Below are 17857 nucleotides of genomic sequence, written 5' to 3' on the forward strand. Positions count from 1 at the left end.
TATTTTTTTAGGTGCAGAAGCTTCTTAGTTTAAGATAGTCCCATTTGTCTCTCTCTGTTTTCACTAGCTTGGTCACTGGCATGATGTCTTTGAAGATATCATTTGCTTCAATGTCGTTTTGCCAACCTTGGCTTCAATGTGCCTTTTGGATTCTGGTCTGATGTTGAGGTCTTTAATCCATTTTGATTTTACTTTTGTGCATGGTGTTAGGCAGAGATCTGGGTCCATTTTTTTTTTTTGCATGTAGCTGTTCAATTTTGCCAGCACAATTTGTTAAAGAGTCTTTCCTTGCTCCAATTAACGTTTTTTGTTTCCTTGTCAATGATTTGATGATCATATGTTTGGGGGAGGTCTCAGTATATTCAACCCTGTTCCATTTGTCTGCAGCTCTGCCTTTGTTACAGTACCATGCTGTTTTAATTATTACTCTTTTGTAGTAGAGTTTAAAGTTAGGGAGGTGGATTCCTCCCATTTTCTTTTTCCCAAGAATTGCTTTAGCTATTCGTGAGGGCTTATTGTTCCATATGAATTTCAGGAGTGTTTGCATGGGTATCGTTATAGGGATCGCATTGAATTTTTGCAATGCTTTGGGAAGTATTGCTATTTTGACAATATTAATTCTCCCGATTCATGAGCAGGGGATATCTTTCCGTTTCCTTGTGTCCTCTTTTATTTCCTGAAGTAGAGTTTTGTAGTTTTCTTTCTACAGAAAGAAAACTTACTTTCTTTTCTTTCTACGTTTTGTATTTTACTTCCTTAGTTATTCCTAGGTACTTGATTTTCTGAGGTACAATTGTGAACGGGATTTTTTTTTTCATGTCTCTTTCTTCTCTCTCACTATTTGCATATAGGGAAGTCATGGACTTTTGGATATTGATTTTATAGCCTGCAACTTTACTATACAAGTCTATTGTTTCTAGGAGTTTCTTAGTAGAGGTTTTAGGGTTCTCTAAGTATAGTATCATATCATCTGCGAATAGTGAGAGCTTGATTTCTTCCTTTCCTACCTTAATGCCCTTAATATCTTTTTCTTGCCTAATCGCTATTGCAAGTACTTCCAGTACTATGTTGAACAGTAGTGGAGAGAGTGGACACCCTTGTCTCTTCCGTGATCTTAGGGGGAAGGCTCTCAGTTTTTCCCCATTGAGGATGATGCTTGCCGTAGGCTTGTGGTAGATGGCTTTAACTATATTGAAGAAAGTCTCCTCTATACCCATTTTGGCGATGGTTTTCATCATAAACGGGTGCTATTTATGATGCTCCTTGCATCTTGTCAAATGCTTTTTCTGCATTTATTGATATGATCATATGGTTTTTATCTTTTCTTTTGTTGATATGATGGATTATGTTGATTGATTTCCAAATGTTGAACCATCCTTGCATCCCCGGGATGAATCCCACTTGGTCATGGTGTATGATCTTTTTGATGAGTTGCTGAATTCTATTTGCTAGTATTTTGTTGAGAATCTTCGCATCCATGTTCATCAGGAATATTGGCCTGTAGTTTTCTTTTCTTGTGTCTTTGTTTCCTTTTGGTATTAGAGAGATATGGGCTTCATAGAGACTGTTTGGGAGAGTTTCTGTTTCTTCAATTTCCTGGAAAAGCTTGAGAAGAACTGGCAATAGGTCCTCTTTAAATGTTTGGAAAAATTTGCGAGTGAGTCCATCTGGACCTGGGCTTTTGTTTTTGGAAAGACTTTTGATTACAGTTTCAATTTCCTTGATGTTAATAGGTCTATTCAGGTACTGTAGATCTTCTTGATTCAGGCTTGTGAGATTATAGGATCCAGGAATTTATCCATTTCTTTTAGGTTCTCTTGTTTTGTGGCATACAGACTTTCAAAGTAGTCTCTCATGATCTTTGGAATTTCTTTGGTTTCTGTTGAGATATCCCCCTTCTCATTTCTAATTCAGTTTATTAGGTTCTCTCTTTTTCTTTGTAAGTCTTGCTAATGGTTTATCTATCGTGTTTATTTTCTCTAAGAACCAGTTCTTGGTTTCATTGATCTTTCAGATTGTTTTTTTGGTTTCCATGTCGTTGATTTCTGCTCTAAGTTTTTGATCTCTTTCCTTCTGCCTGATTTGGGCTCCTTTTGTTGATCCTTTTCTACGATCATGAGCTGTGAAGTCAAGTTTTTTATGTGGGCCCTTTCTTCCTTCCTGAGAAATGCATGCAGAGCTATAAATGTTCCCCTTAACACGGCTCTAGCTGCACCCCATAGGTTCTGGTAGTTCGTGTCTTCTTTCTCATTTATTTCCAGGTATATTTTGATTTCGTCCTTGACTTCCTTCTTGATCCACTAGTTGTTCAACATTGAGTCGTTTAATTTCCAGGTGTTTGACTTGATTCTCCGTGTCTGTGTGATTCACTTCTATTCTCAGTGCATCGTGGTCTCAAAGATTGTTGATACTATTTCTATCTTCCTGATTCTATTGAGGTATATTTCGTGGCCTAGGACATGGTCTATTTTGGAAAATGTTCTGTGTGCACTGGAAAAGAATGTTTATTCTTTCTTTTGGGAGTGTAAAGCCCTGTATAGGTCTATAAGCCCTTTCTCTTCTATTTCTCCCTTCAAAGCCAATGTTTCCTTTCTGAGTTTTGTTCCTGTTCATCTATCCAGAGGTGGTAAGGCGATATTGAAGTCTCTGGCTACTATTGTGTTGCTAGCAATGTTCTCCTTAAAATCTGTTAGCAGTTGTTTTAAATATTTAGCTGTTCCCTCATTAGGTGTGTATACATTTAAGAGTGTTATTTCTTCCTGTTGTACATATCCCTTGCTGAATAGAAAATGGCCTTCGCTATCCCTTCTAATCTTTTTCAATCTGAAATTTATGTTGTCTGATACTAGTATAGCCACCCCAGCTTTTTTGAGAAAACTGTTTGCTTGCAGGATTGTTTTCCATCCTTTAACTTTGAGACTGTGTTTGCTCTGACTGTTCAGATGAGTTTCTTGTAGGCAGAAGAATGTTGGGTTCTGTCTCTGAATCCATTTTGCCACTCTGTTAATTTGAATCTTATTTGGTGAATTTAGACTGTTGAGAGATTATTGTTATGGGGTTTTGTGTCATCTTTCTTTAAGGGTCTGTTGTGGTTGTAGGGTTTGTCTTGTCTTGTATTAGCCCTTTAGCCCTTCTTTCAGGTTTGACTTTGAGTCTATGAAGTTCTTGAGCTGTTGTTTATCCACAAAATAGTGTACTGTTCCTTCGGAACTCCCTACTTTTCTGTCACTTGAGTGAAGCATGATACTCCGAGCATAGCTCATTCGATTCCTCTTTGGGAGACGTGAGTAGTGTTCTCATCCTGTTTTCATAGGGCGCAGGTCTCTGAGGCATATGTTAGTGCAGGAAGAACAGTTTAATCCAAGAGACGTGCCCGGAACCAGAGATTCTTCGTCCTTTTAGCTATTTCTTCGACGCTAATGAAGGCGTTCCGAGCCACTCACTTCCTCCTGTGCAACTCAGGTGCCATGTCATTCGTCATGTTGAATTCTCGACCCAGGTACACATAGCTGTTACATTTGGAGATGTTCGTTTTGTTGAGAGCGAATGGAACATCAGGAATGAGACCGTTTCTCATAAACATTGTCTTTGTGAGATTCAGCTGTAGTCCAACCTTTCCACAATCACGGTCAAACTCGGCCAGCATTTGTGTCACTTGGCTAATGTTTGGTGTTATTAGAACGATGTCATCAGCCAAGCAGAGGTGGTGTAGTTGCAGACCGTCTATCTTCACTCCAATTCCTCCCCATTCCAGTTGTCGCATGATGTTCTCGAGGGTGGCACTGAAGAGTTTTGGTGAAATGGTATCACCCTGATGAACTCCTCTCTTGACATGGATGATGACTTCCTTATAGAATGGTGAGATTCTGGTAGTGAATTCATAATACAGCTCATGGAGGATCCTGATGTATTGAGTTTGAATGCCCTGTTTGGCTAGGGCTTTGATGATCCCTTCTGTCTCAACAGAATCAAAGTCCTTCTTTATTTTTTTATCTTAAAAATAAATTTAATCCATTTTGATCTTACCTTTGTACATGGTGTTAGGCAGAGTTCTGAGCCCATTTTTTTGCATGTAGCCGTCCAGTGATGCCAGCACAATTTGTTAAAGAGGCTTTCCTTACTCCAATTCACATTTCTTGCACCTTTATCAAAGATTAGATGATCATATGATTGGGGGGTGATGTCAGTGTATTCAACTCTGTTCCATTGGTCTGCAGTTCTGCCTTTGTTCCAGTACCATGCTGTTTTGATTATTACCGCTTTGTAGTAAAGTTTGAAGTTCGGGAGGTTGATTCCTCCCATTTTCTTTTTCCCCAGAATTGCTTTAGCTATTCGTGGGGGTTTGTTGTTCCATATAAATTTCAGGAGTGTTTTCTCCATTTCTTTGAAGAATGTCATGGGTATCCTTATAGGAATTGCATTGAATTTGTACAGTGCTTTCGGTAGTATTGCCATTTTGACAATGTTAAGTCTTCCGACCCATGAGCAGGGGATGTCTTTCCATTTCCTCATGTCCTCTTTTATTTCCTGAAGTAGCGTTTTGTAGTTTTCTTTGTACAGGTCCTTTACTTCCTTAGTTAAGCTGATTCCTAGGTACTTGATTTTCTGGGGCACAATTGTGAACGGGATTGATTTTTTCATGTAGCTTTCCTCTCTCTCACTGTTTGCGTATAGGAAAGCCATGGACTTTTGGGTATTGATTTTATAAAGACCTCAACATCAGACCAGAAACCATAAGATACATTGAAGACAAAGTTGGCAAAACCCTCCATGACATTGAGGCTAATGGTATGTTCAAAGATGACACGCCACTGGCTGAGCAAGTGAAAACAGAGATAGATAAATGGGACTATCTTAAACTAAGAAGCTTCTGTACCTCCAAAGAAACAGTGACCAAAATACAAAGACAGCCTACAGAATGGGAAAGAATATTCGCCGAATACACATCTGACAAGGGGTTGATATCAAGGATATACAAAATACTGGTTGAACTCCACAAGAAGAAAACATCCAACCCCATCAAAAAATGGGGCAATGAAATGAACAGAAACTTTCTCAAAGAAGAAATCCGAATGGCAAAAAAGCACATGAGAAAATGCTCTACATCATTAATCATCAGGGAGATGCAGATCAAAACCACAATGAGATACCATCTCACACCTCAGAGACTGGCCCACATTCAAAAGAACAAAAGCAACCGTTGCTGGCGCGGATGTGGCGAGAAAGGGACACTCCTTCACTGTTGGTGGGAATGTCCACTGGTTCAGCCCTTCTGGAAAACAGTATGGACGTTCCTCAAAAAATTAGAAATTGAGCTCCCATTTGACCCAGCGATACCACTCCTGGGAATATATCCCAGAGAGGCAAAAACGTGTAGCCGAAGTGACATCTGCACTTGTTTGTTCATTGCAGCACTCTTTACAGTAGCCAGAAACTGGAAGAGACCTGAGTGCCCAAGAACAGATGACTGGTTAAAGAAACTTTGGTACATCTACACAATGGAGTACTATGTGGCTCTTAGAAAAGATGAAGTCATGAACTTTACATACAAGTGGTACAATATGGAAAGTATCATGCTAAGCGAAATGAGTCAGAAAGAGAGGGATAGACATAGAAAGATAGCATTCATCTGGGGGATATAAAATAATAAAATATGAGATTAATACCCAAGAATAGCTGAGAGCAACACCAGGAGAATTACTCCATAACTTAGAGGCCAGCTGGGTATTCTAGGGGAAAGGACAATTCAGATAGAAAGGGGAACACCAAGTGGAGGTTGTTTGGAGGATCCTCCCAGGAGGGGAGATGCAAGTTGAAAGTAGACTGGACTGAACATGTTCGCCACTCAATGCCTCTTTGGCTGATCACAGCGCCCAGGAGGAGAGAGAGAACAAGGGGGAATGCCCTGCCACAGTGGCAGGGGGGGATGGGGGGATGGGAGGATGGGGGGGAGGGATATTATCCTGGTGGTGGAAAATGGGCACTGGTGGAGGGATGGGTATTTGATCGTGGTATGACCGAGATCCAAGCACAAAAATTTGTAAATCTACAACTGTACCTCATGGTGTTTCACTAATAAATTTATTAATAAAATTATGTGGTGTATAATACATTAATAATGGCTTCTTATGTACATAATTCTGCCACCAGTTTCCATTCTTTACATACTTTTTAGCAATCTATTTAAGTAATTATTTTTTTTCTTTATGAGTCACACCCGGCGATGCTCAGGGGTTACTCCTGGCTTTCCTCTCAAGAATTACTCCTGGCGGTGCTCAGGGGACCATATGGGATGCTGGGAATCGCACACAGGTTGGCCGCATACAAGGCAAACGCCCTACCCGCTGTGCTATCACTCCAGCCCCTATTTAAGTAATTCTTAATCAGTATACAATAGCTTGCACCACCTTAGATTTTTTTTCTTGCTTTTTAATGAGTGTAGAATTTGGTAGAATTGTTTTTCCCTGCTAACAGGTGGTTGTTCAACTTTATTGTTTCTCTTCTACACTCTCCCCCGATATGCTTTCTCTTTCTCTCACTGGAATTGGGCTCCTCACGAGACTTCATTTCCACACTATTAACTAGTGACTATTGGCTGGCTATTTATGATATCTTTTAAAATTGAACTGTTCATCATCTTTCAGAAGTTAAAAGAAAAAAGACTGAAAACTCTTCTTCCTACCTGTCTTCGTACCTGTGGTATATTATTTCCACACCTTAGAAGCCAAACATACATACCCCTATGATCACTGCAGATCAGAGGATACAGAGGATAGAAGGTAGAGTTTTAGTAAAGTGGATAGAGCATTGGAATAAAACATATTTTACACTGAAATAAAACATCCAGTTGTCTTTCACATGGAAAGGCCTTCTTTAAATCAATGAATGTTAGACAGAGAGGCATCTTGAACTCCCGAGAAACCTCAATGAGCTTGGTTACTGTGTGGATATGGTCAATTGTGCTGAATCCTTTTTGGAAATTGGCTTGCTCGCATGGTTGTTGTTCATCTAGTGTTCTGCCAATCCTATTAAGGATGACTCAAGTGAACAGAATGTAGATGACAGACAGCAGGCAGATCGGGCAATAGTTGTCAATGTCGTGGATGTCTCCCTTCTTGTACACTAGTACAGTCTGGCTGGTTTTTCCATTGAGACAGAATCTTGCATTCAGACAGGTAGTGTGTGAAGAGCTGAGCCAGTGTATTGATGAGTACTGATGGCAGCTTCTTCAGGTGTTCAGGTCTAACCTAGTCTGGGACGGGTGCTGTTCGCTTTTTTACCGAAGTAAAAACTGGCATGTCAGATTTCAGAAGGGAGAACATTGGGAACGACATATCCATCCTGCGGAATTTGGTATGTGGGCAGATGGACGTGGCTATCGAAGAGATCTGAGTAGAAGTCATGGATAATCTTCTCCATTGCATTTCTGGAAGATGTGAGAGATCCATCAGGACAGTGGAGGGCAGTCACCTTGGTCTTGTAATTGGCGAAGGACAGCCAAGCATTGCGAATACTTTTCCCGGGTTCTGCTGCATCGGCCAGCACTGCTGCTCTTCTCTCTTTGAGGAGAGGAGCGGCCTCACACTCCAGGCTGCTTTCCGGATGCTCGGGCTGGCACTCACGCACGAGTGAAGCCCTACAGACCCAGGTAAGTGGAACTTCGTGACCTTGGACTCTAGGCTCAATGGGACCCAGAAACAGAGATCCTCTGCCGGCTCCCACCAATCTCTGGCGACCCAGGAATCAAACCCAGAAGCCCCACCCTGCCCTGCCCTGCCTGCTTTCACCAATCTCTGGTAACCCAGCGATCATACCCAGAAGTCCCACCCTTCTGGTACTAGATAAACACCTCATCAGCCAACCTCCACTACCTCCACTACTTCAACTACCTTCATTACCCAGCCGCTGCCACGCTCCAGGCCACTTTCTGGACTGTGCGGCCACTTTTCGACTGCTGACACATCATAAGACACTTAATACCCATCTTCAAAGATTATCACACCATATTTTTTGGGGTTCAAATATCGTTTGAACCATGGGAAAATCTGCAAGGGTGATTAGAGGTTGTCCTAAAAGCCTCTATCCCTCTTGGAGAGCCTGGCAAGCTACCGAGAGTATCCCGCCTGCACAGCAGATACAAGCTATCAGTGGCGTATTTGATAAGCCAAAAACAGTAAATACAGTTAGTCTCATTCCCCTGACCCTGAAAGAGCCACCAATAAAGCAGCATTAAGAAGGATGAGGAAGGAGAGGCTGATAAAATCTCAAGACTGAACTAGGTTGCCAAAATGAAGGACTAAAATGACTGTACTTTCAATGCACATATGTTGGCATCAGCTGCATCCATCAAGGACCTGATGGTGCATATGCAGATGATCAAGTATATATCATTGATGTGACTGAGATGAGAAGGCATCAACCACATCACGCCATTTTCAACACTGGAGAAGAACTGTTCCTCGGAAAATGCGACAAGAGGCATCAGTGGTGTCAGTGTCCTTGTAAACACGAACTTGGCCATTGATGAGCATTGATTCATTCGAATGCCTAACAATCTGAATTGGACGATTACACTTGAATAGATGTGGCTCACTGCCGGAAGTTTCTATTTTTGTTGTCTACGCACCAACATCCAATTATGAGGAAGAAGAAATTGAGAAGTTCTACATGGAGCTGGAGAAGTTCTATAAAAAAGATCACATCTTCTACAAGATCATTGTCGGTGATTTTAATGCCAAAATAGGACCGAGAAGATCAGCCAAAGAACTCCACATAGGGACCCATGGCCTAGAATGGAACAAACAGGGTGAGAGACTGTTTGAGTTCATCATGTCAACCAAGACCATCCATGGTAACTCACAGTTCCAGAAGGCTGAATCTAAATGTTAGACATGGGAGTCTCTCGGTGGATGGTTCCACAACGAAATTGACCACATCGTATTCAATCGATGGTTTTGCCTTACCAATGTTGCTGTTGCCCCAAAATTCCAAACAGGATTGGACCACCGTCTCCTTCATGCAAAATTCTACTTCATGGAGCAGTGAGAAAGGGCTGCAAAGTTTTAAAAGAGAAGTTCCAGAACGACCACCAACTGGGAACTCTTTGGCACTATTGTGGCAACATGGGAAGATGCCATCATTGACAACTTTGATGAAGAATATGATCGACTGGTTCAGCACCTCCATGATTGTGCGAGGAATGCCGAGAGAGAGATAGCCACAAAAAGATGCCTGTCTTTGAAAACTCTCAAGCTCATTCACCAACGTAGCTTGTCACAAGCCTCAGGCAACCGCAAGCAAATATCCGAACTCACAAAGCAGTGCAGAGAAGCAATAAAGGAAGACCTCTACTTTGGTTACATTCAATATTTTGACACCAGTCCCAGCACCACTTAAACCTGCCGAAAAAGCAATGCTAGATGATTTGTTTTGTATTGCTTATTAAAGCACTGTAGCACTATCCTCCCAGTGTTCATCAATTTGCTCGAGTGAGTCCAGTAATGTCTCCATTGTGAGACTCGTTGTTACTTTTTTTTGATTATCAAAAACGTCACAGGTAGCTTGCCAGGCTTTGCTGTGCGGGCAAGATTCTCTCAGTAGCTTTCTTGCTCTCTGAGACGGGTGGAGGAACTGAACCAGGGTCATCCGGGTTGGCCGTGTGCAAGGCAAACCCCCTACCTGCTGTGCTATCGCTCCAACCCTTGTTATAGATAGAATATAATGTCCAGGAAATTCTGTGTTATTCTCTTCTGGGAGATTTAGTTTATAGTCTCTGGGTCTTGGCCATTGACGAGATTACATGGCGCTGGGGGCGGTTTGTGGGTGTGACTTCCAAGATTCTGGAAAACTGGGAATCTGGGGGAAGGAGGTGCAGTCCCAATCCCAGCCAACTTGGAGATCTCAGTCACGGGTTCCTGCATACCTGGGCTTTCCTGCCATTCTGCTCCCCAGTGAGGTTCATCCTATGGAGGAAGATTTCAAAACAAGAATTCTCTTACTGTTCAGTGCAATAAAATCAGAGGAAGAGAGAATAAAACAAGTTCAAAGATAGTTTGATAGAAAAAGAAAAACGAAAAGGTTGGGGTAGTAGAGGAGTTGAGGGGCTGTCTTGCATGTAGCTGAGTCTGGTTTGGTCCCTGCCACTGCCTCCTTCTCTTGAGCACCTCCAGGAGCAAGTCCTAAGCACAGAGTTGAGAATAGCTCAAGAGCACCACTGAGTGTGGACTAAATACCCTCCCAAGAAAAAGGAGAGCAATCATTCAAGCAGAAAGGAAATCGACAGTAGCTGACCTTTAAAAAGATACAGACGCAGGAGACTTAACTGAAGAATAGTAGGAGCAGAAGCTCAAATCAGTGGCCTCCAGGAGAAGATAAACAATAGCATCAATAAATATGAGTGAAAATAAAAATAGAGTTTCAGTGGAGAGATGGTCTATAAAGATTACAGGGATTAAGATTCGTGCCTTGCACGGATGTGGAGAGAAAGGGACCCTCCTTCACTGCTGGTGGGAATGCCGACTGGTTCAGCCCTTTTGGAAAACAGTATGGATGATGCTCAAAAATTAAGAAATTGTGCTCCCATTTGACCCAGCAATACCACTCCTGGGAATATATCCAAGAGAGGCAAAAAAGTGTAGTCGAAGTGACATCTGCACTTGTTTGTTCATTGCAGCACTGGTTACAATAACCAGAATCTGGAAAAAACCTGAGTGCCCAAGAACAGATGACTGGTTAAAGAAACTTTGGTACATCTACACAATGGAGTACTATGTAGCTGTTAGAAAAGATGAAGTCATGAAATTTACATACAAGTGGTACTACACGGAAAGTATCATGCTAAGTGAAATGAGTCAGAAAGAACGGGATAGACACAGAAAGATTGCATTCATCTGGGGGACATAAAGTAACAAAATAGGAGATTAATTCCCAAGAATAGCCGATATAAGTACCAGGAGGATTACTCCATGACTTAGAAGCCAGCCAGGCATGCTAAGGGAAAAGGCAGCTCAGATAGAGAAGGGAGCACGAAATAAAGGGTGTTTGGAGAATCCTCCTAGGATGGGAGATGCGTGTTGAAAGTGAACTATAGACTGAACATGATTGCCACTCAATGCCTCTTTTGCAGACCACAACACCCAAAAGGAGAGAGAGGACAAAAGGGAATGCCCTGCCACAGAGGCAGGGTGGGATGGGGGGGATGGGAGTGGGAGGGATACTAGGATCCACGGTGATGGAAAATGGACACTGGTGGAGGGATGAATATTTGATCATTGTATAATCTAAACCCAAGCACAAAAATTTGTAAGTCTGCAACTGTACCTCATGGTGTTTCACTAATAAAAATTTTAAAAAAAGGATTCGTGCCTTGTTTGTGGCTGACTCCAGTTAGATCCCCAGCATCTCATATGGTCCCCTGATAGCCATCAGGAGGGATTCCTGAGCACAGACCCAGGAATAAGCCCTGAGCACCTCCAGGTAGGTGGTCAAACCTACCTCCCCTTCAAAATGAACAGAGCTTAAGAGATCTATGAGACAACAATAAGAGGAAAGAACTCATCATTATTTCAACCCAGGGATCGAACTCAGGTTAGTTCTGTGCAAGCCAAGTGCACCACCCGCTATCCTATTGCTCCAAGCTTGAAAGAGAAAGAATTCTTGGTGGAAAATTGTAGTCTAGATTTTCCCCCAATGTGTGAGGTAAGAAATTTACACTGATCCAGGAGGCCCAATGAGTTCCAAATGAAACAAACCCAAACAGAAGAACAAAATGGCAAAAATGAGAGACTCCTTAAAGCAATGCAAGAGAAGCAAAGTCTCACATATTTAGACACAGAAACAAAAGCAACGCATATGACTCATACTGGATTTTGTAAATGAAATTGTAAGCAAGACTGGAATAATATATTCAAAGAACTAAATGAAAATAACCTCAACTGAGAATCCTCTACTATACTGGGTTGTAAAGCAGACTTGAAACAATGATAAAAAGAAAATTCTCAGAGGGCTCTTTTCCCCCTCTAAGTAAACGCTATGAGAAATAATACATAGGGGAGCCATAGAGATAGTACAGCAAGTAGGGCACTTGCCTTGCATGCAGCCAACCTGGGTTCAATTCCCAGCACAGCCAAGAATGATCCCTGAGTGCAAAGCCACAAGTAAGCACTGATCGTATCGAGGGTGACCCCAAAACATATCATACAAACAAGGAAACCCCAACAGAAAGCAAAAAGGTAGATTAAATTTCCAAATATGTTTTTAATTGGAATCTTTCTACTTACTTCTCTAGTCTTAGTATATGAGTCATTTTTGATTATTTAAAGACACTGCATCACTTTCAACTTACAAACTCCCTGTGGACAAAACCTCCCTCATAATGAATAAAATTGTAGCGGGGATGCAGGAGGTAGGTAACTAGTCTTGCATGGAGCCAATCCAGGTTATGGAACCCAGTACCCCATATGACTCCCCCCCCCACCAATGCTGCAAAGTGTTATCCCTGAACAAAGAGGCAGGAGTAAGCCTTGAGAACTATCAGGTGTAACTCAATCACTTCCCCCAAATACAAAAGTAATCCTGCATGAGATTAAACACCAGGACATTTTCTGGGTCTTCCACATACTAAATCTTTCAGGGATTCCCTTCTTAACTCCCCTATACTTTGCTAGAAAGAACAGGAGAGTTTTCACAGTTCAGCATGCACCCAAGTAGGGACTCAAAAGACATTTTCGTTTCTTTGACACCCCAGCTCTGTATAAGGAAGTCACCAACCTCCAAAAATACTGAATGCTGACAAGATTGGCACCCTAGTTCCTCCTTTCTTCCCCCCTCTCTGAGCCTTTCTAGGGGACCAGACAACTGAATCAGATGAGAAGGGGGTTGATTCTAAAGAACCTCACTGCCACCTCTTCTTCTGTCTTGGGGGCTTCTGAAACCAATCCTGTTTGTATGACCTCTTCTCTAGGATCTGGGAGTTTCTCTGTCCTCAGCTGGAGACAGCAGGAAAGAAGCATCACTCAGCCTGTCTTTCAAACTGTGGTACAAATGTAATTCTTTCACATTTCTGAATTTGCCTGAGTTTCCTCTTGATACTTTCCATTATGGGAAGGAAAAGCCAGTTCTTCCCCCATGAGAGCAGGTCTCGTTTGCACATGAGCTCATTGCTTACAGAACCCTGTCAAACCATTCTGCCGGAAAGCTTACCTGCAAAAGCTCCCAGCGATGACCTCCACAGACCTTTCCTAAAAGACTCGAGCAGATTTACAAGATCTCGAGAAATTGGCAGTGGAACTCTATCTTGCTACACACTGGACATCTACCACATTGTGTAATCGGGGAATGAGTGTATTCTAGACCCAAGGGATTTCCCCAAACGTACTGTTTTGCTTCAACCCTCTCTTCACATGTGCTCTGTAATCAAGTTATCTGCATATATAGCAGAGACACTTTCCCCAGCAGATAGCACAGACTGCTGGGCAGCATCAGGAGATTCAGCAGGAAGGGACAGTCAAAGGTGAGTTTCTAGAACATTCCAAGTTTCCTTCTTTTTGGGGAATCCTATTCTAACAGCAGCATTCTCGTCTGTTTGTTTGTTTTTTATGAGGGGGGGTCACACCCAGTGATATTCAGAGGTTATTCCTGGCTCTCCATTCATGAATTATGCATGCGGTGCACGGGGGACCCTATGGGAAGCCAGGAATCGAACCTGGGTCGGCTGCGTGCAAGGCGAAGGCCTACCGCTGTACTATCACTCCAGCCCCTACAGCAGCATTCTTCGGCTGCATCCTTTCTGACTGAACTGTTCTGACCATTGGGTATCCTCACATGGCTACTTGTTGTCATTTTTGTTACTGGACCTCTCCAGCAGCACTATTCAGGCTTCTGGAACCGCTTCCAGTGCTCTGTGATTCTGCTCAGAAATTGTGCTAGAGTCACCAGGGTCACTCTGACAGTGAACAGATGCCCCCCACGCCCAACTCAAGTTCAAAATGCTGGAGCCCTTTGAGTTAACTCCCCAGTCCCATGAATACTTCTCAGACTAGGAAATTCTTAGAAATTATTTTGTTTGTGCCATCTACATGAAGTCAGTGATGGCTAGAGAAGACATACCACCAATACTGGTGGATTTTAAACTCAGGTGGCATTTCAGAGGTAGAATCCTCCAGTGGATCCACGGAAACATGCTGTGTAGTTAGATCTCAGAGCTGATTAAGGATGCTTGGAACGGACAATGGTTTACACTTAAAGTCCATTGTAATTGCTCCTAGTAAGCCTCTAGTAAATCCTAGAAAAGCACTGGGATTCTGATGACACAAGTAGAAATGGAGAATAAATCTTCCAAGATGTATCTTAGATTATCAGGATGTATCTCTCCACATCTCTCATCTATCTACATGCCATTCTATGCATTTAAGTGGAATTCCTTTTTAGAATGTGAGCCTGGTTCAATATTACAGAGCAAAATCCTGATTTGCCTCACTGTTGCTTGTGTACCTGCAGCAAGATGAAACTTTCCACGGCCGTTGTTTTCTGCTCTTTGTTTCTGTGCGTCAGCAGCCAAAGTTGGTTCTCATTCATGAGGGAAGCTGGTCAAGGTAAGACCCCAAGGGTAGTTGGGGGTCAGGGTCTGTATCCAGGTTGTTTCCTATAATTACCTGAGCAAGGACATGGTCCCTCAGTGGATAGACACTGAGTAGGGATTTTTTTGGGGGGGGGGATTGGGGGAGTTCACACCCAGCGATGCTCAGGGGTTACTCCTGGCTCTGCACTCAGGAATTAATCCTGGCATATGGGATGCTGGGAATCGAACCTGGGTCTGCAGTATGCAAGACAAACACCTTACCCACTGTACTATGGCTTTACTCCTCTGAGTAGGGACTTTTGTTTGTTTTTTGGGGGGCCACACCTGGAGGTACTCAAGGGTTTCTCCTGGTGGTGCTCTGAGGAATTACTTCTGTGGTCCTTGGGGGACCATATTAGATCCTGGGAATCTAACAAGGGTTGGTCACATGCAATGTGAGTGCCCTCCCCACTGTACCATCACTCCAGCCCTGAGTAAGGATTTTATTGCAGAATTTTGCCAGGTGTTTTTACTCTTCTGTGGACACCCGTAGACCCCAGGGCACATAAAGTTGGGAGCCCAGCTTTTAACAGGAGTGAGAAAGAGAACCGGAATTCAGAGATGCTGGTTCCTTAACTATTAAAAGAAAGGACCTACTGCCCCCTAATGGATGTTTGAGCTAAGCATTTTGATGCTGCTCTGAAGTGTCAAACCTGGGAGTTGTGTTTCCAGTTCCTTAACTCTTAGTAAAAGTTTTGGTGATGCTGTGGGGCCACATCTGACTGTGCTCAGGGCTTCCTCCCGGCTCTATGCTCAGAATCAGTCGTGGTGGAACTTGGAGGACTCTCTGTGGTACTGGCAATCCAACCAGGTCATCTGCGTGCAGGGCAAGTGTCTCTACTACCTCTCTGACCACAGCTCAGTAGTACAGTCAAAATAATAGAATTTTAATAAGGCGAAGATATTTTAAAGTTTTCAAATACAAATGAGCTATTTAGTAGTTTTCAAATACTAAAATTTTATCTTTATGTTCTAATCTTTTATCTTCATATTTTGAGCTTTTGTTCCTTCAATGTAGGCATCTCTTAACAGAGAAATTGAGGCACAAAGAGCGAAGTGAGCAATCCTGGGAGATAGTCCACACAGCCATCATCAAGGCAGCAACAGAAGTTAGAGGGCAACACACAGAATCAGTCTTGAACTGAGTCTCTTAATGTCAACCGGAGGAAGGGAAAAGGGAACCTTCATTTCAAAGCCCATCTGCTTTCCAGTAGCTTTTTCCCAACCTCTTGAAATATGGGACAGGAGCATTTTAAATTTATTTTCCCACAATGTGATCACCTGCATTTTGTCACTTTCTTTTCCTTCCAGGGGTCAGAGACATGTGGAGAGCCTACACTGACATGCTAGAGGCCAACTACAAAAATTCAGACAAATACTTCCATGCCCGGGGGAACTATGATGCTGCACAAAGGGGCCCTGGTGGTGTCTGGGCGGCCAAAGTGATCAGGTAAGGGGCCTTCTGGGGTGCAGGGGTGGGTGAGAAGGGCCAGAAAATTCTAACTGTGATCATCAGGGAGTCGGTGGAGGGAGTGGTCTTCCCCCTCTGCCACTCTTCTCTGTGCCCACAATGGGATGGGAGTGGCTGAGAGAGTCAGAATAAGGCTAGCAGAAGGGGTGTGTCCCCATCCATAGCTCAGGGGCTGTTCTCCCAGCACACAGGGGTCAGTGTGGGCTGAGCTGGGCTATGCCCAGGCAGGGTCAATTTTATAGCTTCTCTATTTTTGGCTCCCTTGGGAAAGGGAGAGAGATTTGAAGGTGGGACTATGGCTCTTATGCCTGTGGTTTATCTTTTTCTCCTTCCCTCTGTTCCAGTGATGCCAGAGAGAATTCGCAGAGAAATACGGACTTTTTTAAGTATGGAGACAGTGGTCATGGACTGGAAGACTCCAGGGCTGACCAATTTGCCAATGAATGGGGCCGGAGTGGCAAAGACCCCAATTACTTCCGGCCTAGAGGCCTGCCTAGCAAGTACTGAGTTTTATCTCCATCTGCTCTCAAGAGCTCCGGCTGTGAGTCTCAGTGAGGCAGGACAGCTGCTGAACTAAATTGGAATATTGAATCTACATTGAATACTAAATCTCTAGGACTTGATATTTGATGAAGAGAGCAGAAAGTGTTTAATAAAAGTTTTTGAAATCCAATTTGTTGCTGGTGTCTGGGAATAGTTGGGGACATTTTCTGAGTACGTGAGTCTATTTCGTACTATAGGGATGATCCAGAAGCATCCCAGAACTTCTAATAACCAAATTTAAAAGTAATTTGCGGGTATTGGGGCATCCGGCTGTGCTCAGGTCTTAATCCTTGCTCAGTCCTCAGCAGTCACTCCTGACTAGTCTCAGGACTAGTTATAGAGTTCTACAGAGTTCCAAGAATAGAATTATAAAGTTCCAGGAATAGAATCAGGGTCGGCAGTGTGTAACACAAGTGCCTTACCCTCTGTATTATGACCCCAGTCCCCAAATGACCATGGGTAAATAAAGAGAATTAACATTTGTATTTTTCTTATAGAAAATAATCTTCCATGGTCATTGTCATATAAAGAGAGGATCAAGGAGAGCTCATAAAAGATACTTTTCTTTCTAAGAGCTTGTAAATAAGCAGGGTGCAGAGGATGTGACGTGTGCTGAAAGTAGACTAAGGACCAAACATGATGGTCTCTCAGTATCCATATTGCTAACCATAATGCCCCAAAGTAGAGAGAAACAAAGTAAGAAGGAAAGTGCCTACCTTAGAATGGGTGGTGGTGGGGGTTGGTTGCTAGTGCGGGGGGGGGGGGGGGGGGGGAGGGGCTGGCAGGTACTGGGGACATTGGTGATGGGAAATGTACACTGGTGGAGGGATGGGTGTTGGAACATTGTATGACTGAAACTCAATCATGAAAGCTTTGTAACTATAGCTCACGGTGATTCAGTTGAAAAATTTTTTAAAAATTGGGGTATGGTGCCACCAGCAGGTCAACCTGTACCTGTAGGGCGAGTGCATCAATAGCCTGATTTTGCCTTCAGCCTTCCTGACATCCCAAAATTGCTGCTGTGCCTTTGGCTGGACCCCAAGAACTCGGGACCAAGTTTACCGAGAAATTAAATGGCCAAAAGTTTTGTATGTGGGAGTCAGGCCCACAAATCACCTCCGGCTCAGCTAAACAAGCTAATTTATCGGCCTAGCTTTAGAGAGATCTATAAAGAAGCCTCAAAAGAAATTAAAATCAGGGCATTTCAGCACATCAATGACCATGAT

At 42.9% G+C, this 17857-nt stretch overlaps 2 protein-coding genes across 3 annotated transcripts in view; both read left to right on the forward strand.

Annotated features, from left to right (window-relative positions):
* Positions 1 to 17857, forward strand: part of HPS5 (HPS5 biogenesis of lysosomal organelles complex 2 subunit 2) — an 89782-nt gene that overhangs the window by 59610 nt on the left and 12315 nt on the right. The window lies entirely within an intron of this gene.
* Positions 13442 to 16761, forward strand: LOC130039120 (serum amyloid A-2 protein-like). The gene is made up of 4 exons (XM_056130984.1): positions 13442 to 13510; positions 14497 to 14591; positions 15929 to 16067; positions 16433 to 16761. Exons 2-4 carry the CDS (start codon positions 14501 to 14503, stop codon positions 16593 to 16595), a joined length of 393 nt encoding a protein of 130 aa, XP_055986959.1. The 5' UTR covers positions 13442 to 13510; positions 14497 to 14500; the 3' UTR covers positions 16596 to 16761.

Source organism: Sorex fumeus, unplaced genomic scaffold (genome assembly GCF_029834395.1).
Source record: "Sorex fumeus unplaced genomic scaffold, SorFum_2.1 ptg000007l, whole genome shotgun sequence".
Taxonomy (NCBI): domain Eukaryota; kingdom Metazoa; phylum Chordata; class Mammalia; order Eulipotyphla; family Soricidae; genus Sorex; species Sorex fumeus.